This window comes from Rana temporaria, chromosome 2, assembly GCF_905171775.1.
Source record: "Rana temporaria chromosome 2, aRanTem1.1, whole genome shotgun sequence".
NCBI classification, from domain to species: Eukaryota; Metazoa; Chordata; class Amphibia; order Anura; family Ranidae; genus Rana; species Rana temporaria.
Genome location: NC_053490.1, coordinates 397928081 through 397955053, shown reverse-complemented (window position 1 = coordinate 397955053; position 26973 = coordinate 397928081). Strand labels below are relative to the sequence as shown.

Here is a 26973-nt window from a genome sequence, read left to right as displayed (position 1 = left end):
AAAATGCATAGGTGCGAATCAGGCCCAAGTTATATATATTTCAAATGTTTGAAAACCTCACAGAAGACATCTACCTCCTGTGGTTTGGAAAGAAACTTGCATATGCATTCTACTTCATGTATGAGGTGAGGTGGCCTGCCTTCTAGTGTTATATGATCAGTCTCAGCATCACACCCAGATAGCAAGCACCAACAGCCTGGCAACGACAATCATGTTAAAGCGACAGTCTCCGAATGGCCAGGTACTAGTCACTAATGTATCCCTGGGACATAACAGGCAGTCGGCAGGTGCAACCACAATGCATGGCAGAGGAAACGGGCATTGGACCACGCAGGAGTGTCAGATGCTGAAGATTCTGCTGGCAGGTTAATCTCTGCAAGTGATTGAAGATCGGAGGCCCAGGTGCCAGGATGAATAAGTAAATTCTTCTTTTCCAGGTGTTTTTCTTTGTTTTATTAAACTTTTTTCACAACACAATGCTGAATAAGCCAAAATGAGGGACACACCCCTTTCCTATTGCAAGCTTAAACAAACTGGTATAGGGTGTAAATTAGACACAGTAAAGAAGCAAAAAGGCAAGGCTGTGACTTCTGATCAAAAAGCCCATCAAGCTTTTCAAATTTGCTCATGAAAGCACCAGTATGAATTTTGTCAATGAAAACGTCTGTCAAATATTTCGTCAGCGGCATTTTAACTGTGACGAAGACCACAAAACGAAAAGTACAGCACATATTCAAAAACGAAAACCATGACGAAAATCAAATCCGTTTTTGTTAACGAACGAAAACAGGACGAAAGTGTGTCAGGGGCGTTTACCCTTGTGAAATAACCTGTTTTTTCACGGAGCTCCGCCTGCTTCTGCAATTGGCTCCCAGCAAGAAATCGCGACGAGACGACTGCCAGAGACCTGAGAGAGCAGCAATGTGCATTACAGGCCAGCCAATGCTGAGGCCTCCAGAGTCCCAACCCGCCAGGCACCCAGAGTGTGTACAGTTGTGTATTACAATTACAGCTGGCCTGAGGCCTCCTCTCAGACTAACGTCCATCCAGACTGAGCACTGTGTGTGCAACTGTGCAGTTCAGGCCTCCTCTGACCACTGGCAGTGGCATTCAGGGCACTGTGGATTACATGCCATCCCTCAAACCACTATCCAGCACTGCGCAGCATTACAGGCCTCCTCAGGCCACCATCTAGAGTGGCTAAATATGAATCCGAGTTTGTTCAAACCTTAATACCATAAATATTAGATTTTTTTTTTTACTCCAGGACCGTTTAATGCGTTTTTTTAAATTCTAGGAAAAGGCTTAAAAAATGCATTATAAACTAAAAACATTAAATTTTAGTCAACTAAAATGTACTGGAGATTTAGTTGACCAAATACGACTAAAACAATCAGAAGACTAAAAAGGGACTAAAAGACACGTGTCCAGTGCGTTTTTGTTCTGCATCAAAAATGCACAGCAAGTAGTTTATATGGTTCCCAATGGCATAGTTCACATCAGTGCGGTAAGTGCAGTGCTTTTTAGTGGCAGAAAAAATAAAAAAAGTACAACATGCTGCATTTTTTCTGCACTGGACTCTACTGGAATGCAGTAAAAAGCATCAAATCACACTGGAGCCTGGTATAGTGAAAAAAAAGTACCTGAAATGCATCAAAAACGTGCATGCAGACACTTATCCAGAACGAATCTGGGGTGCGTTTTTGTGCTGTGAACCAGGCCTAAAACTAAAATGACATTAAACCGAAATTTGCTGTCAAAATTAACACTGGAAAGCACCTATTTAAACTGTAATAATGAAACAGAAAGTGAGAACATAAGTTAGGATACATACAGCTGTCATTGGGGTTGAAACTCTGTAAGATAGCCTTTAGCTCTTGCAACTTCTGATGCGACCTTGCATGAACACTGTCAATTAGAAGTTTCTCTATAGACAGATGGTCAATCTGTAAATGGAATAAAAAAAAAAAAAAAAAGAAGATTGTAAATGAACTTTCTAAAGTGCTACCAAAATTAGGAATAATTCTAAAGAGAAGTTATTTCTTACCCGCATAGCTCTTTCTGTTAGTTTGGAATCACAAGCTGGTAGAGGGGGTTCATGAGAAATCTCAAGAGGTTTGGAGCCATCGTTCTCGTCAATTTTTATAGTGACCTTGTGAACAGATGCAGTACCCGTTTTCCTTCCCAGCACCTGCTGGCTGCATAAAAAAGAAAAGATAAATAAATTATGGTTTTATTACTTATTATTGGAGCTTGTCTCGGTAAAATCTACAATACCCATACCCAGCTAAATGCTCAGAGTAAATATGTTTTGAATGAGAATTTATTTGATGTAAATGACTGTCTTGTAAAATGAATTTTTGGAATAGCATTTGTAAGGTTTAGAATTTCAGTATTCAGTGTCAGTCAATCCACCTTTTCTATTCAAAGCAAACTTCTTTGACTACTCCAATGCTCAATATCAGGCTTGTGAAAAATTATCCCCTTCACTCAAAATAGCCAATAAGGAGCTCTTACGCGATAGTGAAATAGCCTGTGTGAGGAGCCCATCTGCCCATACACGGTTCAAATTTTTTTCCGGTTCCGCGGCATACAAATTGTGTATTGCCTGCCTTAAAGCGAAGTTCCACCCAAAAGTGGAACTTCCGCCCATCGGATTCCCCCCCCCGTGGCGCCACGATTGGCACCCTTCAGGGGGAGGGGGGGGGGGGACACAGGATAACGGTCTTCGACAGGTGTCCTTTCCCCCTCTGGGAGTCCGGGCCATGGCCAGTGACATCAGCACGGGGCTTCCTCCTCCCTCCCCCGGGCCAGTAGGAGAGAGGAGCGGGGCCTTGCGCATGCGCAGTAGGGTTCCCTTACCTGCAATGGTGCGGGCATTCACCCGACAGCTGATGGAAACCAGGGCTGTGGAGTCGGAGGAAATTTTGGGTACCTGGAGTCGGAGGAAATTTTGGGTACCTGGAGTCAGAGGAAATTTTGGGTACCTGGAGTCAGAGTCAGCAAACAATGCACCGACCCCAACCCCGACTCCTACTAAATTTAGATTGTCGGAACATTTAGGAGTCAAAACATTTATCTACCGACTCCACAGCCCTGATGGAAACATCAGCTGCGGGTGCTGGGATCCAGGACAGGCAAGTGTCCATTTATTAAAAGCCAGCAGCTGCAGTGTGTGTGTAGCTGCTGGTTTTTATTTTTTTGGGTCGAACACCGCTTTAAGCCCTATAAACACTGTGCAGCATCTGCTCAGCTCCCCTGAACGCTTTTTTTTCTGGCAGGAGAAAAGCTGATTTTTGCACATGTTTAGAGTTGTCAAGCATTTGAGCAATTAAGGGTTCCACCCACCAAAAGATTAAACCCTCACATATACACAGCCTCAGATGATACACAGGGATGAAACCAATCTCTCTACATAAGTTTTGATTGTATATGTGCTGTCTTAGACTGTTTAGAAAATGCACATCGTGTTGTACAGTAAAACCTGATAGTATATGAATGCCTGTACCCCTCAGTTGACCGAAAGGCACCTCAAATACAAGCTCACATTCCCATCTCCAGTTGTATGCACTGTGGAGAAGTTTGTCTTCAAACTTCAGAACAAAAAGGAGGGAAATCTTTGCGTCCTTCTCTGGAGAGCAGCTATTGAAAGACTGCCCATCTTGCAATGTAAAGAAACCACAGAGGTTTCTAAGATTTAAAAAAAAAAAATTTAACTGAACTTTAGTGTCTTTGTTGTGATTTTTAAAGCAATTACTTCACATTACAAATGGCTAGAGAGATCAGTAATGGATTGTTTTAAGGTTTTTCTTCATTTGGATTAGAAAAATAAATGTAAATGTCAAGAGTGTGGGCACAGATGCACTTTAAAAGCACAACTGGCAGTACTGGAAAAGAAAACCAGTAAAAAGCCTGTATTCATACATTAGCATGACTTCATAAATTAGCTACACATGAAATTAAAACATAAGCATAAAGCAAAATCTCTGGAAAAAAGACAGACACTGTTAGGAATTCAATTATCTAGGATTGCAAAAAAAAACTATTTCTTATGGTTTATGAAAAGAATACATTTTACTGCAGAAACAAATATAAAAAGAATACATACTTCCAAACGCCGAGTATGAGACATTTTCCTGCAATGTAACGTTCAATTTGAACTAGATCTCCCCAGCGCTCTCTTATCAGTGCCATGGCCTGCGAGTGTAGGACTTCTAGCTGAAGTGATAAGCAGAAGGAGTCTGGGCAGAAGCAGAGTTAAGGAAAATTGCACTATGGTAACCATGAAAAGAAAATCTAGCTATATGCAGACAAACTGGTGAAAATTTTTACAGCACTTTTCCTGTAAATATAATTAACTCCAAACTGCATTGCAGTCAAAGCAACAAGTACAGAGCGTAATACGGTGCAGTTTTATTAAACACCTTCCCGCCTAGCCAGAAGCACTTTAGTTTTAGGATGACATCCTCCCCGAGAATGTGCCCCCCACCGTGTTGTGCAGGGATGTGACTGGCTGTGTCTGATCACCGCACAGGCCTGCTGCCAGCGTCATGTGATCACTGTGACCAATCACAGCAGATCACATGACAGGTGCAAACTATGGATGACTTCCTTTCATTGTATACAAAGGATGAGCTCAGGCGTGTTCGCAACCTTAATGTGCAGAGCCCGCCATCAAGTCAGCACTGCACAGCGCTAATCAGTATATATAATTTTGTAAAATGGAAAATTTTTCTCCTTCACCGATGTACACTGATGAGACTGCACTGTTGGGCACTGATGAAGCAGCACCAATATGCCGTACCGATGGGTAGCACTGACTGGCATCACTTATGGGCACTGATGGGGCTTTCCTGTAATCAGGGCACTGATGATCAGTGCCCCAATTAACTGCCCAGGTCTCACCTGTGAGAAGATGCCACTGATCGGCACTCCTCGCCACACACAATGTCAGTGTGAGGCGAGCCAATTCACGGCACTTCTGAATTTACATGCGACCAGCTGAGATTGGACACAGCCCATCACATAGTTAAAAAGCCGCAGCTGTGGCTCTTTAGAGATTGGGGTGGCACGGTGCCCTAGCCACAAGCAGCACGGTGCCCTAGCCACGAGCAGCACGGTGCCCTAGCCACGAGCAGCACGGTGCCCTAGCCACGAGCAGCACGGTGCCCTAGCCACGGGCAGCACGGTGCCCTAGCCACGGGCAGCACGGTGCCCTAGCCACGAGCGCAATAGCGGGCGTTCTAGGACGCCTCCCAGGACGAGAGCCACACCAACCCTCCGTCATTTGATGGTGGGAGGGCGGCAGTCGGTTAAAGGAAATGTTCAAGCTGTAAACATGCATACTTCCTAAAAGAAAAAACACATTTTAAAATTTTATAGAAGTATTCGGATGAACACAGAAAGGATACGTAAACAGGTGTACATGTCCTGGAGTGGTTTCTCATCAGCAAAAAGTCTGGACTGAACCAGCTGGTGGATGAAGTGTATCTGCATGCTGTGTACTAGAGCACGTCCATCTTTGAAAAAACAAAAACACAAAACAAATTAATCTATAGTTGTACAGTTCCGCAACTACTCAACGGTGCACATGCTAGCAACAGGTCATACATTTCTTAATGCTTTAGTGTTACATTAACAATAAAACTATTTATTTACCATCAACAAATCTATAGGAGGCATCTTACTATTCTTGACGATATGCTATTCTTACAATAACTGAATCTGTTACAATATATTGAACTTAACTATCAGCAAAATTCCAAATAATCCAGAAACCAGGTAGTTAATGTGCCTAAAAATACATCTGTCTCCCTATTATGTTTCTTTTTTCAAAGATGTCCCTACAGGTTGTAAATCTTAGTAGAATTCTTGTGTCTTGAAAGTAAACCTGACCTATTCGAAAAATAACTATAAAGTGGTCCAATATTGGTTATTACTGTCTTCATTATATTTTTGTCTCTGTTTGCAAAATGGTGTGCATCGCCCCTTAGGGCCATCGTTATTTCTGACGCTTTTGTAATTGCTGTAACCTTATTCATAATCTCAATAAAAATTTATTGAAAGAAAAAAAAAAAAAAAACACACACGTCATACTTGCCTCCTCTGTGCAAGGGTTTTGCACAGAGCGGCCCCAATCTTCCTTTTCTGGGGTCATTCTCGTCGCTAGAAAGATCTGGTACAGGCAAGTAAAATGGGGGATCTGGAGGGCTGCTGCAGCACGGAAGGTTTTTCACCTTAACACATAGAATACATTAAGGTGAAAAACACAGAGACTTTACAATAGCGTTACCTTCACTTTGAGTTATTCATCTCCCAAGTGCCAGTAGGCAACAGAAGTTCTGGTATTTGACATGTGAATCTCAGGGGACTTTCAGGCTGGATTCACACTTGTGCAGGGCAAATTCCAGCTTGGTTATCTCTGCAGAGAAATAAGAGAGCTGTTCAGCAGATCATCTCCATTTTAGCTGCGAATTTGGAGACCTGGGAGAGGGGAGGGGGGGAAGTGTATTGAGGAGAATGAGAGAAATCATGATGAGAAATGAACACATCTGCGAATCAGATGCGTGCCCATAGGAGATAATGGGCCTGAATTTGCATCTGAGCCGCACACTTTTTTGGGCAATGCGCAGTGCGAATGCATCGCACATATGTGAACCAGCCTCATTAAAATCAATGTATTTTATAATGTTATGCAAATTGGATGCAGTTTAAGCAGCACTGAATTCGCATAGGTGTGAACCCGGCCTCAGAGATGTCAAAGGTCTGTGTACAACCTGGACTTGGGATGAGTTGTGCCTCTCCTAATTTTATACTTGCACTTACTGTCCTAAAACAAGCATGCTGATTAGAAAGGTTAAGAAGTCACAATGCCCAATCTGCATATTTGTTTTTTTAGGTCTGTGCCTCAAAAAGAATTCTCCTGTAGTCCAAGGGAGGGGGCGAGCACGACACTCCACACCAGGGAGAAAGCCTTGTATTACTGCGAGACAGAAGAACAGTAAGTGAGGATTCCTCAGAAGAAATAAGGACATTTAAAATCAAAATCTAAGGATGAGGTAAGTAAAGGAGGACTGCACTAAGGTAAAGGAAGCTATTTAGGAAAAAAAAATATATATCATTAGCATACTACGTGTCCCAACACCTTCTATGCAACATGTTTGTTTTAGGATTGTGTCAAAAAGTGCAACTTTAAAAGAGAAGTATGAAAATGGTAGCTCCCATATTGTCATCCTGACAGGTAACACTTTGAGTAAGTTAGTCAAGGGAGACCGAGTCTGCTAGCCTGACTGTCAACTCACCTCTCTAGCCTCAATGTACTACTGGCAAAGCAACACATTGCTGACAAAGAACAGACACATGAGGAGTGCCGACACATACAGTAAAGCTATAAAGCCAAAACTTATATTTGAGTTTAAAGTGATACTTAAGTTTTTTTTTAAAAACAAATAAACCTGTTAAAAAAAAAAAAAAAAGTACCCGTTCTCTGGTTTTGCAAAGAACAGCCCCAATCCTCCCCTTCTCAGGTACCCCACTGGTGCTATGGGCTCCTCCCTGCTACCGAGTGCCCCTTTAGCAAGCATTGCTTGCTATGGGATCACTCCCTCCCAAGCCACGCTGTGTGTGTCTATTGACAAAAAAAAAATAGGGCTCAGCCCCACCCCCCCCCCACTACCTCCTCAATGACCGTGATTGAGAGCAGCGGGAGGTAAACGCTACCACTGCTGTGTCTGAGCCAATGAGGAGGGAGAGAGCCAAAAGAGAAGCTGCATATCACTGGATAAAGATCAGGCTTAGTCAAGTACAGGGGGGTTGAAAGCTCTGAAGCCCGAGAACTTAGTGATTATATGACTTCTAATCTCTCTCAGTCTCCAATCTGCACCATTCAATGCTCACTGAAGCGTTGGATTTAAGAGGGGGTGAGTGCAACTGGCTTTGGCCACATGCTAAAAGACAGAGCTTGGTTGATCACAACAATATGGACTTTCAATTAACATAATATGGGGGGGGGGGGGGGAGTTGATTTCACCTTTTGGGAGAGGTGTGCAGCTCCAGAACTTTGCTAAATGGTGTATGGGAGAAGCGAAGCCTGGAGGAGTGGACACCTGCAAGCTGAAGTTTAAGATTGCAGTAGTCAGAGGAGCAACTTCTTTTGCGATTAAGATAAAAAACTGCAACTACCAACTTTTTATTCTACAGGGCCTCAGCTTTCAGAAAACAGATACATGTTTTAAGTCACTTACTAGCCAAACGTAAATTTTAGCTTGTGCGAGAAAAAAAAAAAAAAGCTCCCGAGGTGCGCTGGTTGAAATCCAAAATTAATATTTTGTCTTTAAAACAAAAAAATGCCAGACAGTACGGTAATGTAATACTGACAGATTCATTGTCACAACACACTCTAGTTTTCTAGTTTAAAGTGGATGTAAACCCACTCTCAGCCTTTCTAAACTACTGCCATAGTGCTGATCTATAAGGATATACATGCCTCCTGCTTGTATCCTTACCTGTCAAAGTCTCCCCTCTGTCTGTTCTAAGAACTGAAAAACTGCAGATTCTGTGGGTGGATCTGTTGTCTGGAGCTCGGTGGGTGGAGTCGTGATGTCAGTAGACTCCCTGCCCTCCTCTACACTCCCCTTGTCAACATGCATTTTCCCATGTATTCCTTACACTGAATTCTGCTATGATCACTAACATCCAGTCAAAATCCAGAAAACTAACCACATGACTTCAGAAAAGGAGTGGGGTGGAAATTAAAAAATAATGCCCGTCTTCAGGCTAGTGCATGAGATATGTAAATAACCTGGCATTCACAGAAAGGGGGCAGAACGGACTAAGGTTTTAAAAAAAAAAAAAAAAACACACAAACACAAAAACAAACACAAACACAAACACAAACACAAACACACACACAAACACACACACAAACACACACACAAACACACACACACACACACACACAAACACACACACACACACAAACACACACACACACACGTAAGAGCTGGCTGCTATATTAAATAAAAAAATACAACCTTTTAAAGAGACAGTCTACTTGTAAGAGCATAAATATTACCTCCAGTTTCTTTATCTTCTACAAGAATCTCCAGTTTAAGTAACCTCCAAGGAACTTCAGGATCATCTCCCATAACAGTAAGTGTTGCTTCAAATTCCCCCTCTACACGAAACTTTACCCTTCCATTTGCTGCATTGAAGAAAAAAAAAAAGAAAAAAAGAATAAGTCAAAGAAAAAAAAACTTTCCCCCAATATCCATTAATTAAAAGAACAAACATTAGAAATATGTTCAAAGCGATTAATAAAGCATCCTGCTGAAATGTATTGTACATTTAATAGCAAAGCATAATTCCTTAGCATCTTTAAATTGAGAGTCTTGGTGTACATTTCACAACAACGTTGGGTAAAGTTAGATCTATTAGTAACTTTACAGACCTGTGTGAATAGATTCTTGTCTATTACAACTACAGTATACTTTTGCAAAAAGAGAAAAATAAGTTTCAAATGTTTTCAATATAAAGCAGCAATTGATCTCTAGGTAGTACTATACATAAGGTAAGTGGTGCAGCAAAGGAAAACCAATGAAATCAGTCTGCTCTAGACAGTAGGAAGTCTTCTATCAGCCAAGTCATTTAAGTGCCCATTCACACCTAGGCGTATATACGCCTGTAGCGCGACGCCGCAGCAGCCCCCGAGACGCTGGAGGGATGATTTCATATTGCCCTATATGGAGATGGTTCACATCTCCACGCCGAACGCCTGCCGCCTAAAAACAAGTCCCGGACCTTTTTTTCAGGCGGCTTTCGGCATAGGAGATGTGAACCATCTCCATAGAGGGGGTAAAGCTGCATTCACAATCGCGGCGTTTTGTCGCCACATCGCGGTACAAAACGCCGCAATTTGTCGCCGCAATTCGCGGGACAAAACGCTGCGATTTTGTACGCCAAGGTGTGAATGCAGCCTAACATGCTATCACTAGCCAGGTAGTGGCTAGCATTGATCGTAAGCTAACTTTTGATACCACCAAGTAAACAAAACACAGTATTATAAAACAAAAACTAATAACAGAGGCTAGGCCTTTGTTCATCAAGCCCTGGGGAGGGTCCCTTAAAGCAGGGTATCCTCTAGGTCAGGGGTGCCCAACCAGTGGCCCACGACCTCCTTCTCTGGAATGGTGGGTTGGCAACCCGCCAACCTTAGAGCATCAGTGTACTGAATGAAGCCGGCGGTAGAGGAAGCAAGTGGCTGTGCAGCAGAGCCAGATAAGCTGATCCTTCCTGCATAGCGCCGGCATAGTCAGTGCTCCACACCTGCAGGATATAATAGAAGTCAATGGCAAAGTGCAGCTAACCCGCTGGAAAGCCACAGATGCACTGCACCCATGGTGTGGGTAAACCACAGCGCATCAGTGTGAAAGCAGCCTTAGACCCCTTTCACACGATCAGTGGCCCCTCCATTCACCTCTATGGAGCAGTAGATGTAAACAGACTTGTGTCCGTTTACACCCACCTACCTCTAATCCGACCTGCTTAAAAAAAAAACAGAAGGGTATCTGTCCCCTTCCATATGGGCGGATCAGAGGGCCCATATTGTGGCCCGCGACCAGTTACCAAGTCGCTTAAGTGGCCCTTGCTCTTCAAAAGGTTGGGCACCCCCTGCTCTAGGTCCACCAATATCCACACAATGGTGCAATTTGTAGTCTATACAAATCTAGGAAGAGGAAAGAAAAAGAGTGCGTATCTGATGAGTAGGGAGCGGATAAGGAAAGCTAGCGAGAATGAAAGGGCCAGAATAAGATGCCTAAATGGGGGGGAGAGGGGTAAGGGTTTGGGATCACTGAGGCCATACATAATGCCTAAGCTGGCTGGAGGGAGAGTAGGGAAGGCATAAAACAACCGCGGTTCCCAAAATTTCAAATGCGGATGCTAGACATCTGTTCGTTGAGCATCAACGCGGTCAAGCAATCACTCAGCCCCTTAGTAGCCAATGAGTTTCTAGCTTCATCTAGTTCAATTGGGCTTTGACAAAAAAACAACAACAACAACTGGAAGTTGATTGGTTTCAATGCAGAGCTGCACCAGATTTTGCACTCTCCAGCTTTAGTACATCAACCCCTCTAGGTTTAGTAAATGTCAAGAGGATTGATGAAATCATCATCAGGGAGAGAACGGTGATCCCTCTGAGCAGTAATGCATGAGAATTTTCTTAAAGCGGGAGTTCAACCATTTTTTTTTTTTTTTTCCCCCCTTAGCTTCCTGCTCGTTCGGTCTAGGGAATCGGCTATTTGTATTAAAATATGATCCGTACTTACCGTTTTCGAGCTGCATCTTCTTCCGTCGCTTCCGGGTATGGGTCTTCGGGAGCGGGCGTTCCTTCTTGATTGACAGTCTTCCGAAAGGCTTCCGACGGTCGCATCCATCGCGTCACTCGTAGCCGAAAGAAGCCGAACGTCGGTGCGGCTCTATACTGCGCCTGCGCACCGACGTTCGGCTTCTTTCGGAAATCGTGACGCGATGGATGCGACCGTCGGAAGCCTCTCGGAAGACTGTCAATCAAGAAGGAACGCCCATTCCCGCAGCCCATACCCGGAAGCGACGGAGAGGATGCATCTCGTAAACAGGTAAGTAATGCTCATATTTTAAAACAAATAGCCGATTCCCCTAGTAAAAACGAGCAGGAATCTAAGGCTAAAAAATGCCCTCTAAGGGTGAACCACCGCTTTAAGTATACATGTGTATAACATTAAAGTAAACATGATGCTAGGAGGGAGGCTCTGTCACTGTAAGAATTTATAAAAAAGCAACACAGGATTCGCATTTAGGGTTAATGCGAGGTTCGGAACAATAATTTCTGAGTGGAGAAAGTTGCGTTTTTGTCTTTCTCCAGATTCTGGATCAAAACAAGTCAACCTGTGTCTGGGTTTTGCTAGACGCCTGCAACCTGGCTGACTACACAGGTGTACAGGGTCGTTCTATAATCAGGGCTAAGGATAGCACAGAGCTTCCAGTTTGGAGAGCGCTCCCAGTGTGGAAAACGTAAGGTCTCACCCAGGGTCAGGGGGCCCTAGTTAGAAGTCACGAGACTCATGAGGTCTCAGCGAGGTGTCAAAGGACCCAGCCAGGAGACAGCGGGTCTTGGTTCCAGGAGTCAGGTTGGCTCCTATCGGGGTGTCAGGAGAACGTCAATCCTTAGGCCAGAGGTGGGCCATGCAGTGGGGAGCTGTGACAAAAACTAGAGCGCCAAGTATTCCAGTAGAGCTGGACAAGACAGGCAAAAAGACTTGTAAGAGGAGCAGCAGCCATGCCAACAAGTGAGCCAGATGGCTCGGTATTATCGTCAAATGCATGTTATGTGGAAGAAACCCCTGTGTGGGCAACTAATGTACATATTAACTGATCCATTTACTGAATAAAAGTAGGCTGCCATGCTCTAAAATACAGTTTAAGACTGTCGCAACTCATTGCAAACGCACCTAGCGCTTGAGTTTAATCACCCCAATCACACACAGTATAACATCAAGATAATACATTAAACAATAATGAAAATGATGTATAACGAACACTTCACCTAGAAAAACATTTGCCCAGAAACCAATTTAAATAAAATATGTTTATTATTAAAAGAAAAAATGCCACTAATGTCCTGTACAATTATTCTATCACATTCATCTCCAACTTCAGCCGTTAAATCCCTCCAAACAGACCATGTTTGCAGGATTTTCCAAATGTTACAGAGCTATTGAAAATAAAAAATATAGCCAACACATTTTGCTTGCCAACAGAAAACGCGTATTGTAGGCTTTTACCTATTGTAAAAAAAAAACTCAGTTCGTATGCCTTGTTCACACGACCGGTTTTCATGACGAGAAAACCGATTTTTTTTTTTTTTAAAACGACCAATATATAAAATATCGGTCGTGTGTATGCTCCCTAGCAGTTTTCTCGACGAAAAAAACAAAAAAAAATGAAACCAGCTCTTTTTTCTCGTTGTGATTCCCGTCAGTCTTTTTCTCGTTGCGAAAAAGGTCGTGTGTATGCTTTTCTGAGGGGGAAAAAACGTGCATGCTCAGAATCAAGTATTCAGCCCAAAGGGTGGCACCATTTGAAAGGAACTTCCCCTTTATAGTCCTGTTGTACGTCACCACGCTTTGGTCGGACTTTTTTTTGCATGAACGTGTGTATGCAAGTGAGGCTGTAGAGGAATCACGCCGGGAAAAACGTTGTTTTTTCCTGCTGAGAAAAATGGTTGTGTGTATGTGGAATTTTAGTCAGGCTTGGCACCCTGTGTTGATGACAACATGCCTGTTTTAAACAAAGGAGTATTCTTGAAAGCTTGCACAACAAAGCATCCATTTTCATTTGCACTTTTCCTTTACTATCAATGGCTAACACAGTACAACACTGCAAGAAGATACAGTCTTACCGACTGTAAGGTTGGCCAGCTGGGGTGGGAGATCTGTGGTAACCAGTCGATGCCTGAGGATCTGGTTCAGCTGATGTAGAGTTGATTGTTTCTCACTTTTGGTAATAGGATCTGGTGGAATTATTTTGTCCTGTAAAAAAAAAAATATGTATATTAAAAAAAAAAAAAAAAATCAGTGAGGGGAAAAAAATAAAAAAATAAAATACACATTAGGGAAGTAAACTTCCATGTATTGTTTGTACCTATATGTAAGCCTTTAATAAGGCTTACCTGTAGGTACTGTAAATATCTCCTAAACGTGCGCCGTTTCGGAGATATTTACTGTATATGCAGCCGATGACATCGGCTGCATCGCTTTACGTCCTCTTTAAAAGTCTTGCCACTGTTTTTAGTTTGTTTGCTGAAGGAAATACATTTTTGATTACAAGAAGATAGAAACGATAAACATTTTAAGAAGCTGCTATTCATGTATACTTACTATACTGCAAAAAAAAACTGAAATGTATTACATACCCTAATGCATGTTGGCAACCGCGGATATGATCCTGTTGTTAGCACATCAATGGCATAAGGAATTGCAAAACTTGGTAAACGAGCATGTACCAAGGCGTCCCTAGCTAAGGATGCCAATCTGTCGGCTGTATCGACAAACAAGATGGTTTGCTGGTCTAAAAAACTTGATATCATCTGAAAGAAAAAGAAATGTACACAAAACATAAGGAGTAGTTTCATTTTAACACAGTACATTGTGGGAGGGCTGTTACAGTTTCTGTATAGCAGATAAACAAAATCTGCACACAAAGGGGTCGATTCAGAGAGAAGATACGACGGCGTATCTCCAGATACGCCGTCGTATCTCTGAGTCTGGCCGGTCGTATCTATGCGCCTGATTCAGAGAATCAGTTACGCATAGATTTCTCCAAGATCCGACTGGCGTAAGTGTTTTAGGTTGCATATAGGCTTCATATTTACGCTGGCCGCTAGGTGGCGCTTCCATAGATTTACGCGAGGAATATGCAAATGAGCTAGATACACCGATTCAGAAACGTACGTCCGGCCGGCGCATTTTTTTACGTAGTTTACGTTAGGCTTTTTTCGGCGTATAGTTACCCCTGCTATATGAGGCGTATCCTATATTAAGTATGGCCGTCGAGTTTTGAAAATATTACGTCGTTTGCGTAAGTCGTTCGCGAATAGGGCTGGACGTAATTTTCGTTCACGTCGAAAGCAATGATGATTTGCGGCGGAATATCGAGCATGCGCACTGGAATTTTTTTTACGAAAGGCGCATGCGCCGTTCGTAAAAAACTTCAAATACGCAGGGTCACAGTTAATATACATAAAACACGCCCACATCATCCACATTTGAATTATGCGGGCTTATGCCGACGCAGATACGTTACGCCGCCGTAACTAAGGGCGCAAGTTCTTTCTGAATACAGAACTTCCGCCCTAAATTACGGCCGCATAACGTATCTGAGATACGTTACGCCGGGCATAAAGATAGACGATTCTATCTGAATCTACCCCAAAATTCCCACATAAAACCATCCAAGACCCAGCAGTGTCGCCTGCAATAAGTTTAAATATGGGTTGTCTAAGCGTGTGCCTATTTTTGGTGACGATAACAAAAAGTTGCTCAAAAGTCGCACATACATGCTATAAACAACCAAATGAATGTCTGCCATCCTTCATCTGACATGCAAAGTAGCAGCTATCAGGCATAACATTCATTAACCATCCAAACACGTGTTAAATATCTATGCAAGAGCTTAGAACTAGCCTGATCGGCATGTATTCTGAGCGTATTTTGATTCATAATATCAGTAACAGGTCTGCAGACTATGAAACAATGTTTTACAGCTTGCTACAGTCTAAAATGTACAGTGGAACCTTGGTTAACGAGCAACGTGGTTAATGAGCAACTTTTTTGGAAATCCTGACTCTGTTTGCGAGTGTTGTCTCACAAAACGAGCAGGATTCAAGCCAATGGGGTGTGCAGTACCGCATTTGGCCAGAGGTGTAGGGGCACCGGAGACACTCAGAGAGTTTCCGAGTTCAGCCAAGCTGTTCCTGAGTATTTCCGTGGCTCTCCAGCGCCCCCCACCCCGGCCACATGTGGTATTGCATGCAATAGAAGACAATGCAGAACAAATTATCTTAATTTCCATTGACTTCTATGGGGAAACTCACTTTGATATGAGAGTGCTTTGGATTACAAGCATTCTCCTGGAACGGATTATGCTCGTAATCCAAGGCTCCACTGTACAATCTTTCCACAGTCATCATGCGATTTTTTTGGACAACTACATTTTACACTACAACTTGAGGGGAAAAGTGAAGAATGAAAAGAATGAACTGTTATAAATGCATATAACTTACCGCGCACTTCTCCACTTTACCCGCATTGTTTGCCCATTTCACCAGTGCTAAGAGTCTAACGAAGAGTTGTCGGGTACGGCTGGCAAATTGCACTATTTCAATCTTTCTGTAATTTAAAAGTAAACACAACTGTATTTTTCCATGGCTAGATAAATGCAAACATGAGAGATACAAGTATAGGGTAACTTATTTAACAAGGATACCCAACCCAAACCCATCACTTATACCAACGTTTCTCCAAAATAGAGGCCAACTAGTGACTGGTGGGACCATCATTGAGGGCATATGCACACTGCAGCTCAAAAAAAAAAAAAAAAAAAAAAAGCTGCTTTTACAGGAATTTGAGCTTTTATTTCAGCTTGAAGATTGTGCTTTTTTGTGCAGGTATGTAGTCCCAAGGGAGGGGGCGAGCACGCTGACTAACCCCCAGCCAGAACGGTTCGGATGATGGGGGTAAGCTTACAGAGGAGGAACAGGAAGTGAGAAATTCAGACAAAAAAGAAAAACATTTAGAAGGGAAATCGAAGGAAAAGGTAAGTGAACCAACAATGCACTAGCTTAAAGGAGCCCATTTATAAAATAAAAAACAAACCTTTACAACCCCTTTAATAGTGACTTTATAAACACTTTAAGGTAGAATACTGCACAGCTCAAGACAGAATTGTCTTGTGGGAAAAATACTTGCTCAGTAACAACTGACAGACTTCAAATGGTGCATTCTGAAACTCCTCGTATGGAGACTTTGCAGACAACAAAATGCTTAAAAGTGGTTGTAAAGTTAAAAAAAAAAATTCCCTAAATAGCTTCCTTTACCTTAGTGCAGTCCTCCTTCACTTACCTCATCCTTCCATTTTGCTTTTAAATGTCCTTATTTCTTCTGAGAAATCCTCACTTCCTGTTCTTCTGTCTGTAACTCACCACCGTAATGCAAGGCTTTCTCCCTGGTGTGGAGTGTCGTGCTCGCCCCCTCCCTTGGACTACGGAAGAGTCAGGACGCTTTCTACGTTGCAGATAGAGAAAGAATCTGTGCGTTGGTGGGCGTCCTGACTCTTCTGTAGTCCAAGGGAGGGGGCGAGCACGACACTCCACACCAGGGAGAAAGCCTTGCATTACTGTGTGGAGTTACAGACAGAAGAACAGAAAGTGAGGATTTCTCAGAAGAAATAAGGACATTTAAAAGCAAAATTGAAGGATTAGGTAAGTGAAGGAGGACTGCACTAAGCCCCCATTCACATCTAGGCGGTTTTACGCCTGTAGTGCTACGCCGCTGCCGCCAGAGGGATGAGAACACATGTTCCTCTATGGAGATGGTTTACATCTCCACGCCGAACGCCTGACGCCTGAAAAAAGGTCCCGGACCTTTTTTTCAGGCGGCTTTCGGCTAGGAGATGGGAAGCATCTCCATAGAGGGGGTCAATCTGGGGCACATCTAGGCGGACAATACCGGCGTTTTGTCGCCGCAAATCGCGGTACAAAACGCCGCTATTTGTACCGCGATTTGCCGCGAATTTGTCTGCCTAGGTGTGAATGGAGCCTAAGGTAAAGGAAGCTATTTGGGGGGGGATTGTACCTTTACAACCCCTTAAAAAAAAAACACACACACACACACACACACACAATGCAGCCACTCATTTAAGGGTTAGTAAACCAATATATTTAACTTTTGTTTCTGGGCTTAAAGTGGGGGTTCACCCTAAAAAACGATTTCTAACATTACATCCAGCATACCAACGACATTTACAGTATGCCGTGTAGAGCTGACTGCGAAGGCGCCGTATAGCGCCGACTCGCAGCTATTTACGGAAATCTGGTGATGCGCCTTGTGCGACATGGGAACTGTTTCACCAGACGTCAATCATCTAACCCAGGGATAGTAACGCCCAGTCCCGCGGGAATCAGAACCTGTAAGCCGGGGAGAAATTGCAATATAACGGTATGTACGACGAAAAAAAAAAAAAAGACCTGCATACTATAAATGTCGTTAGAATGCTGGATGTAATGTTAGAATTTTTTTTTTAGGGTGAACCCCCACTTTAATTGATGCTGGCAGAATGAGTGTGTGACTTAATTATGGTGCACAAATATGTAAAGTTTGAAAAACATAGTAAAACTTGCATGATGCTTCAGGGGGAAAAGGGTTACTTTTGTATCAAGTCTCACCTTTCCATGTCTGTCTTTCTTGGAAGCCTAAGGAAACAAAATAGAAACAGTTGTTGAAAAGCAAAACGCAATGAACAAAATGTATATCAACATCACTGCATATACAGGTTCTATACATCAGTGTTTGTCAACTTTTAATTAGTCAAAGTTCCCTTTAAAATTATGCACAATTTCAAGTCATCCTATTATAAAATGTAAAAAATAAATAGTGTTTAATAACACAGCAACATCTAAACACATAGGACTCCCAATGATAGAGGCGATTTACTGTATCCTTCCTTCCTTCGCACACTGGCACTGACTAGTATTCCATAGTTTCTCTTTAAAGCGGTTCTCCACCCTAAAGTGAAGTCCCGCTGATCGGAAACCCTCCCCCCCTCCGGTGTCACATTTGACACCTTTCAGGGGGGAGGGGGGTGCAGATATTTGCACCCACTTCCGGCCTGGCATTCACAGGCAAAAGACGGGCATTGCGTCACATCCCGTCGCCCCCCCCCCCCCCCCGTTGTGTGCTGGGAACACTCGGCTCCCAGCACACAGCGGGAGCCAATCGGCGGGCGCGACTCACGCCGTAGGGAATCGGGCAGTGAAGCCGCAGCGCTTCACTTCCTGGTTCCCTCAGCGTGGATGGAGGGGGGAGCAGCAGGGTGACGAGCGATCGCTCGTCATCTGCTGCGGACGGCGCTGGACTCCAGGACAGGTAAGTGTCCTTATATTAAAAAAGTCAGCAGCTGCAGTATTTGTAGCTGCTGGCTTTTAATATCTTTTTTTGGTGGAACATCCGCTTTAAGATTGAAAAACATTTTTAACTGGTTTGAAAGTGCAATTCCAATGTGGCACAGAAGTAAGCACTAGAACATGCCAGTGAAAAATGACAGCTAACCAACCACATCCAATGAAGAGTTGAAGACCAGTCTGAAACACAATACATGTACTTGAAAAACTATGCAATGCCACCAACTCTTGATACTGCAATTTTTTATGAAATCTTCAAAGACTTTGATTTGGCCCGCTGTAACTTTTTCTTTCCCCTGTACCTTGATGAAAGGTCTTTGGATTGCCAAGCAGAATAAGTCATTGTACAGCTTCTTCCAGCTGAAGCAGTAAGCCAGAACCATGTCAAAGTCTATGCCAAACAAATATAAGCAGACGTATGTAGAAACCAGAACACTGGTTTGGGTATACATTTGAAGCAGGGGTAGTCAAAGATCAGCGGCACAGTGGCGCCTTTTCGCACCCTATTTAAACCTCTAATTGTAGTACTACCACGTCGCAAACGTGTGCATTGCAATCATGAGTTTAAATCAGGTGGTGAGTAGGCAACATATCGCCTCCTCACCACCGATCATAACACACACCGATTGCTTTACAGAGAAGCAGCACTTGAATGAGCCCTTAGATGCATTCAGCAGCGGCACCCTAGGGCTCGTTCATGCGTAAAGATAGGGGTGATAAAACAGCAGGACATAATAGAAAAATCAATGGGTAAGCGTAGCAAAGCTGCAGGTACACTGCTCTGCACCCCCGGTGTGAGTAAATTGCGGCACATCAGTGTGAAAGCAGCCCTATACTATTATGCCCAGTGTTCACACTTCACACTGACCCGAAAATTTTTTCTTTCCTGCTGCTGGCACCACTCTGGAGACTTCTACCTGGCATAAGAGATGGGGTGCAGTTGGTATCACTCCACATGGGCCAGGAGTCGGCACCGACTGGCACATCTGATGGGGCTGTGCCAATAATCAATTTGCTGATTATCAGCACTGACAACCCCAACCCACACGCCGATCGGCTCTCCCTGTCAGCATGAACCAAGGAAAGATGTTTAACTGCACTTCCTGGTTCACGCTGTGATCAGCTGCGATTTGTCACAAGTAATCTCATGGTAAGGTGCTTCTGTCAGAGGCTCCCAACTATGATCAGAGATGCAGTGCGTCAGTGTGACACACAGCTGACAGCACCACTGATCGTGCGTGCCGGCTATCCTGCTGGACGTCATGCGATGCCCAGGCAGGATAACTGCCCGGTCGTTATTCTGCTATAGGCCAGGCAGGAAGTGGTTAAGGGCTGGTTCACACCGGTCTGACATGCGCTCTGACTCGCAGAGCACAAATCGCATGACATGTCAAAATGAGTGGTTGCCTATGAGAGCCATCTTAACTGGTCCAACTTGTCTCGGTCAGACTTTAAAAATGTATCCAATTTTGGCACAATCTCAGCAAATTGATCTGCATGAAAGTCGCATCCAAGTCAAATCATCATCTTACCTGATCCGACTTGTAGCAAGCGACTTGTGCTCTGAGGATCTTGAGGGGGAACGCTGCATCAAAAAAATAAATAAAATAAAAACTAGGGGGTACAAGGTGCCCAGAGCCCCCCTGCCCCAAAGCACCAACCACCCCATGTTGAGGGCATGAGGCCTGGTATGGTCCAGGAGGGGGGGGGGGGTTTGACTGGCAGCTGATACCTAGGTGGATGCAGCATCAGACTGATGCTGCAGCTGTCCCCTGGCGTCTCTGTACTGAGTACCGAGCCACCGGCTTGGTTCTCTTACCTCCCCGAGCTGAGAGTTGCTTACTGTCAATCAGCATCTCTCCTGCTCTGCTCCTCCACGCTCATTGGAGTGCTGAGCTGTGGAGTGGCAGGGAGCGGCTGTCTCAGTCACTGAGACTTCCATTAGTCCAGACGGCTGGCGGATCCAGGACTTCGGAAATCTGATTGCAGTCATGTCGGTGGAGAGCTGACTTCAGACCGCTCTCCGCTGAAAACGGGTCCCAGGAATGCAAAACGAATTGCACTCCTGTGACCAGTAGGAGAAGCTCAGTCTAAAAAGCTCAGGCTGGACTTCTCCTTTAATGAAGTTTACAACTCAGTGACAGGATGGCAGTACAGACACAGAAGGTTGAAATGATTTGTTTTAGGCAGATACCTCTCACAGTCACACACATAAAAACGTAGGACACATCCGTCCAGTACAACAAAAACCTGCATATGAAGCCAAACACACATTAACATTTCATACAATACACCTAAGAAGGCTACACTGGTCCATGACAACATCAATGCAGACCGCCAGATGCCACGTCTCAGCAAGCCACCAACTATACTGACTAACTGAGGCTTCATTTAAACAGTATTACCAGCACCAATAAACATTAAAGCTGTCCAAACTACTGGCAACATATTTTAAATCTTTCAAAAGGTATGGTGTGCACAAACTCCCCTGAGCAATAGCGATGTCCAAAACATCCCCATTAATAATTCCTTTATAGTCAGAGATGAAAGTCTTCTCTAAACAAACAAAAATGGGAAATAAAAAATGGCATTTACTGAGTAGAACTATTCTTCGTACACATTTCCTTGTGTTCTGATTTTGGCTTTACATTGTCGTTACATTAAATAACTCCACCCCACTCCTTACACACAAACATTCAACTTTTTATAAAACACCTTTCCACCCCACGCCCCGGCTGTCCAACATTTCCAGGTTTCTTGCCCAAGCAAGAATGATGCCGCCCCGCCCATTGGCATTCAGCTTCTTTAGATACTTACATAATGCATCCCAGGAGGCTCAGGGAGAATCCATAGTATGTACTCAAGCACTGCGTCATCAGGGGACCGGCTGCCTGTTCCTGGCTCTTGTATCTATTCCTCTGATGACACACCATGGAACATGTATGGCATCAGGGGACCGGATGCCTGTTCCTGGTTCTTGTATCTATTCCTCTGATGACACACCATGGAACATGTATGCCATCAGGGGACCGGCTGCCTGTTCCTGGCTCTTGCATCTATTCCTATGATGACACACCATGGAACATGTATGCCATCAGGGGACCGGCTGCCTGTTCCTGGTTCTTGTATCTATTCCTCTGATGACACACCATGGAACATGTATGGCATCAGGGGACCAGCTGCCTGTTCCTGGCTCTTGCATCTATTCCTATGATGACACACCATGGAACATGTATGCCATCAGGGGACCGGCTGCCTGTTCCTGGTTCTTGTATCTATTCCTCTGATGACACACCATGGAACATATATGCCATCAGGGGACCGGATGCCTGTTCCTGGTTCTTGTATCTATTCCTCTGATGACACACCATGGAACATGTATGCCATCAGGGGACCGGCTGCCTGTTCCTGGTTCTTGTATCTATTCCTCTGATGATACACCATGGAACATGTATGCCATCAGGGGACCGGCTGCCTGTTCCTGGTTCTTGTATCTATTCCTCTGATGACACACCATGGAACATGCATGTCATCAGGGGGCCAGCTGCCTGTTCCTGGTTCTTGTATCTATTCCTCTGATGACACACCATGGAACATGCATGTCATCAGGGGGCCAGCTGCCTGTTCCTGGTTCTTGTATATATTCCTCTGATGACAGACCATGGAACATGTATGTCATCAGGGGACCGGCTGCCTGTTCCTGGTTCTTGTATCTATTCCTCTGATGACACACCATGGAACATGTATGGCATCAGGGGACCAGCTGCCTGTTCCTGGCTCTTGTATCTATTCCTCTGATGACACACCATGGAACATGTATGCCATCAGGGGACCGGCTGCAAGTATCCAGAAGACATAACCAGCTCTTGATTTATTCAGAAAAGAAGATGGCCATACAAAACTGGGAATTAGCACACAAAATTGGTGGATTCCCTGGGCATGCGAGTAATGATGTTCCCCCATTAAGGCCTCATTCACACAGGTGTACTTAAAGCGGAGTTCCACCAATTTCTGTGTTTATTAAAAGTCAGCTGCTGCAAGAAGTGTAGCTGCTGACTTCTAATAAACAGACTCACCTGTCCAGCCATCAGAAGTCTCACTCCTTTCCCCCTTCGCTCCTCGGCGCCGGCATTGCAAGTGTGGGCACCCGGCTGTGACAGCTTGCGACTTTACATTCGGGTGTGCACGGCACATTCTGAACGTCCAGGCAATCTTCTGGGACCTGTCACGGGTCCCAGAAAATTGCAGGGAGGGAGGAGAGGAGAACTTCTGCATGGAGCTGGGTACCTGTCAAAACTAGGTACCCACTCCCAACACCCCCCCCACCCCCGCAAAAAAATTACATGCCAAATGTGGCATGTCAGGGGGTTGGGGGTCAGGAGTCGTTCCAGCCCCTCCCCCACAAAAAAAAAAAAAAATACATCAAATATTGTAGCTGCTGACTTCTACTATTCACGCAACCAGTGGTTCTCACCCGATTCTTGAATCGGCTCTAGGGTGCTGGGGCCGTCATCACAGCCGATTTCCTGCTGTGCTCTGTGAATGGCCCGGCTGTAAGGGGGAAACAAACGTCACTCTGCTGCAGCCAACTGACCTGGAATTGGGAACGGGTATCCTTTTGGGTTTAAGCGCACATCTGTGCAAAGGATGAAAAGGTGTTTTGTGAATCTGCATGCAAGCAGCCCCAGTCATGTCTAATGGGACACAGCCGCTGTTCTTTCCCAATTTGACAACCATGCTAAGGAGGAGATTTACTAAAACTGGTGCACAAAGAATCCGATTCAGCTGTGAACAGTAACCAATCAGCTTCTAGGTTTTATTGTCAAAGCTTAGCTGAAGTTAGAAGCCGATTGGTTACCATGCACAGCTACACCAGATTCTGTGTGCACCAGCTTTAGTACATCTCCCCCAAAGTCTCAGCAGACATGAATGGGACTGCTCACATGAGGATGCATGGAACACCTGTGCACCCCGTGCGGGCATAGATGCATGGAACACCTGTGCACCCCGTGAGGGCATAGATGCATGGAACACCTGTGCACCCCGTGAGGGCATAGATGCATGGAACACCTGTGCACCCCACGAGGGCATAGATGCATGGAACACCTGTGCACCCCACGAGGGCATAGATGCATGGAACACCTGTGCACCCCACGAGGGCATAGATGCATGGAACACCTGTGCACCCCACGAGGGCATAGATGCATGGAACACCTGTGCACCCCACGAGGGCATAGATGCATGGAACACCTGTGCACCCCACGAGGGCATAGATGCATGGAACACCTGTGCACCCCACGAGGGCATAGATGCATGGAACACCTGTGCACCCCACGAGGGCATAGATGCATGGAACACCTGTGCACCCCACGAGGGCATAGATGCATGGAACACCTGTGCACCCCACGAGGGCATAGATGCATGGAACACCTGTGCACCCCACGAGGGCATAGATGTATGGAACACCTTTGCATCCCATGAGAGCAAAGATGCATGGACCACCTGGGCACCCTGTGCGGGCATAGATGCACGGAACACCTGTGCATCCCATGAGGGCAAAGACAGACCTTCACACGAATATACAAGTCCCACTGTCACTCACTGTGAGCAGACACACTCTTTATTGCAGAAAAGACATGCAATGTCTCTTCTGCAATAAAATACACCTACCTGCTTGTTGTCAGCGGTCCGCAGCTCCGCTTACAGTGCTGGCCTAATCTCTGTGTTCTGGGATGACTGAAAGGGGTGAAATCATCCCACGTCAGCCAATCAAGACAACTGAAGACCAACACACAGAAGATGAAGCCAGAGAGGGATGTGGACTGTTGGAGGCAAATATTGATCCCCTTTAGTTCCACTTTAAAGAGGTGCTTAAGTCGGCCTCAAAATGTAAAAAGTCATAAGCTACAAATACTGTAGCTGCTGATCTTTAATACAAGAACACTTACCGGTCCAGGGGTCATCTCTGACATTATTCTTCACTGGGCTTCAGTTGCCTAGTGCCAGCATCTTAAGGAAAACCAGCTGTGAAGCCTTGCGGCTTCTCACTGTGTATTGTGAATGGTCCTGGAGTCTTCAGGGACCTTGTGATATGTCCCAGAAGGCTGCGGGCGAAGGAGTGGGTGTGCGCCTTCGCTCTAATCACCTAGGTCAGTGATGGCAAACCTTGGCACCCCAGATGTTATGGAACTGCATTTCCCAATATGCTCATGCACTCTGCAGTGTAGGTGAGCATCATGGGAAATGTAGTTCCAAAACATCTGGGGTGCCAAGGTTCGCCATCACTGACCTAGGCAATACGAGCGGAAATGAGAACGGGTACCTGCTCCCCCTTGCCCAAACAAAAACAAAGTGCCAAAAGTTAGAGAAAAGGGGGGGCGTAATCGCAAACAAGTGTCTCTAGCCCCTTTTGGGTGAAGTTTCACTGTAAGTACGCTCGTGTGAATAAAGCCGTATAGATTTCCGATTACATCCAGAGATGTCCAACAGCCAGAAGGTAAAAATCACACAGACAGCAATGTAAAACCCGACACATTCATTACCCGAACCAGTATCAGTGCTGGTCATACATACACTTTAACAAATGGCTGATCTCTGGTCTTGTCCTGGATCAGTGAAATACTGAGCCAATGCATTGACATGACAGCCAGGCAGCAAGCATTTCCAGAAGATTCGTTTCCTGGCACCTGGAGATGCAGAGTGTCCCAGTGGGAAGGATAGACTAATGAAACATCATCAATACACAGACAGCACTACAAGTCACTTACAGATCAGCCAGCACGTTGATCTCCTGGTAGGTCCTCTGTAGTAGGTAGTCGATGAGTGTACTGAGGCGGTAGCCATGGCTGGCCGAGGCTGAGGCGACTACTGCCCCCGGGGGAGGAGGCTGAGGGGCAGTGGTGGGACCCCCAGTCACCACCAGCTGATTGCTCTCTAGCTGTACAGGAGGCATTCTGCCCGAGAGACTCACACCATACGACTCATAGACAATACGGCTCCTCAGGAGAAGGCATGGGTTCCCCTTTTTTCCCTCACAACGTAAATTCTACCAGAAGAGAAAGCAAATGCGTGTGATCGCCGGGCCCCACAGGCGGCCTCCTCCTTCTCACACCGGAAGGGAATGCACCAGCGGCAGCGGGGGAAGGGACTAAACCGGAAGAGGCGCCGAGTTAGTACTGCGCATGCGTGAAGCGGCTTCTTTGGCTTGCCATTGGCTGCTTCGGGCAGTAGGCTGGCATAGGAGAGCCGTCAGCAGCTGCTGGGAGTCACACAGTCTCAGCTCAGTCTGGGCGCTCCTGTGTGTGTGAGCGTGTGACAGGGTAGCAGCACAGTCATTACACGCTGCATAGTCAGCTTTCCTTCATCTTCAGCCTTTTACATCACGTTTATACCACACAGCCATAGGTGTGCGCCCCAAAGCTCAAACACGTGTGTGCATGTATACTGATGGTGTTAGTAGTTCTTATTTTATTATTTTTTACAATTTTATTTCTTTTATTAGAATTTGTATTTTTCAGGAGCCCAATTAGAGGGCTTTTGTGAAATATCAGGGGACTGAATGGGGAATCTGCGCCGCACGCAGTGGCGACTGGTGCTCAAGATTTTATAGGGGGGCGCAAACAAACTGAAAAAAAAAAACCCCATCCTTTGCTGCCACTGTGCCCATCAAACGCAGCCACTGTGCCATCAATTGCCACCACTGCCATCAAACACCACTACTGTGCCCATCAAACGCAGCCACTGTGCCATCAATTGCCACCACTGCCATCAAACACCACTACTGTGCCCATCAAACGCAGCCACTGTGCCCATCGAACGCAGCCACTGTGCACATCAAACGCAGCCACTTTACACATAAATTGCTGTCAGTGTGAAGCTACTGTACCCATCAAACGTTGCCACGACTGTGCCCATCAATTGCCACCACTGTGCCCATCAAACGCTGCCACTCTGCCCATCAAACGCAGCCACTGTGCCATCAATTGCCACCACTGTGCCATCAAACACCACTACTGTGCCCATCAAACGCAGCCACTGTGCCATCAAACACAGCCACTGTGCACATCAAACGCAGCCACTTTACACATAAATTGCTGTCAGTGTGCCATCAAATGCAGCTACTGTACCCATCAATTGCCACCACTGTGCCCATCAAACGATGTCACTGTGCCCATCAAACGTTGCCACGACTGTGCCCATCAATTGCCACCACTGTGCCCATCAAACGCTGCCACTGTGCCCATCAAACACAGCCACTGTGC

At 45.1% G+C, this 26973-nt stretch overlaps 1 protein-coding gene across 5 annotated transcripts in view; it reads right to left on the bottom strand.

Annotated features, from left to right (window-relative positions):
• MED14 (mediator complex subunit 14) overlaps positions 1-25847 on the bottom strand; it is a 75851-nt gene extending 50004 nt beyond the window's left edge. For all 5 annotated transcript variants that reach the window (XM_040338102.1, XM_040338103.1, XM_040338105.1 and 2 more), the window contains exons 1-10: positions 25480-25847; positions 17978-18004; positions 15818-15923; positions 13949-14122; positions 13436-13565; positions 9074-9202; positions 5412-5519; positions 4109-4241; positions 2048-2198; positions 1835-1946 (exon numbers count right to left, since the gene is read on the bottom strand). In XM_040338102.1, the coding sequence (XP_040194036.1) occupies positions 1835-1946; positions 2048-2198; positions 4109-4241; positions 5412-5519; positions 9074-9202; positions 13436-13565; positions 13949-14122; positions 15818-15923; positions 17978-18004; positions 25480-25664 (1255 nt within the window). In that variant the 5' untranslated portion in view covers positions 25665-25847. The remainder of the gene's footprint in view (positions 1-1834; positions 1947-2047; positions 2199-4108; positions 4242-5411; positions 5520-9073; positions 9203-13435; positions 13566-13948; positions 14123-15817; positions 15924-17977; positions 18005-25479) is intronic.
• Between the last annotated feature and the right edge of the window lie 1126 nt (positions 25848-26973).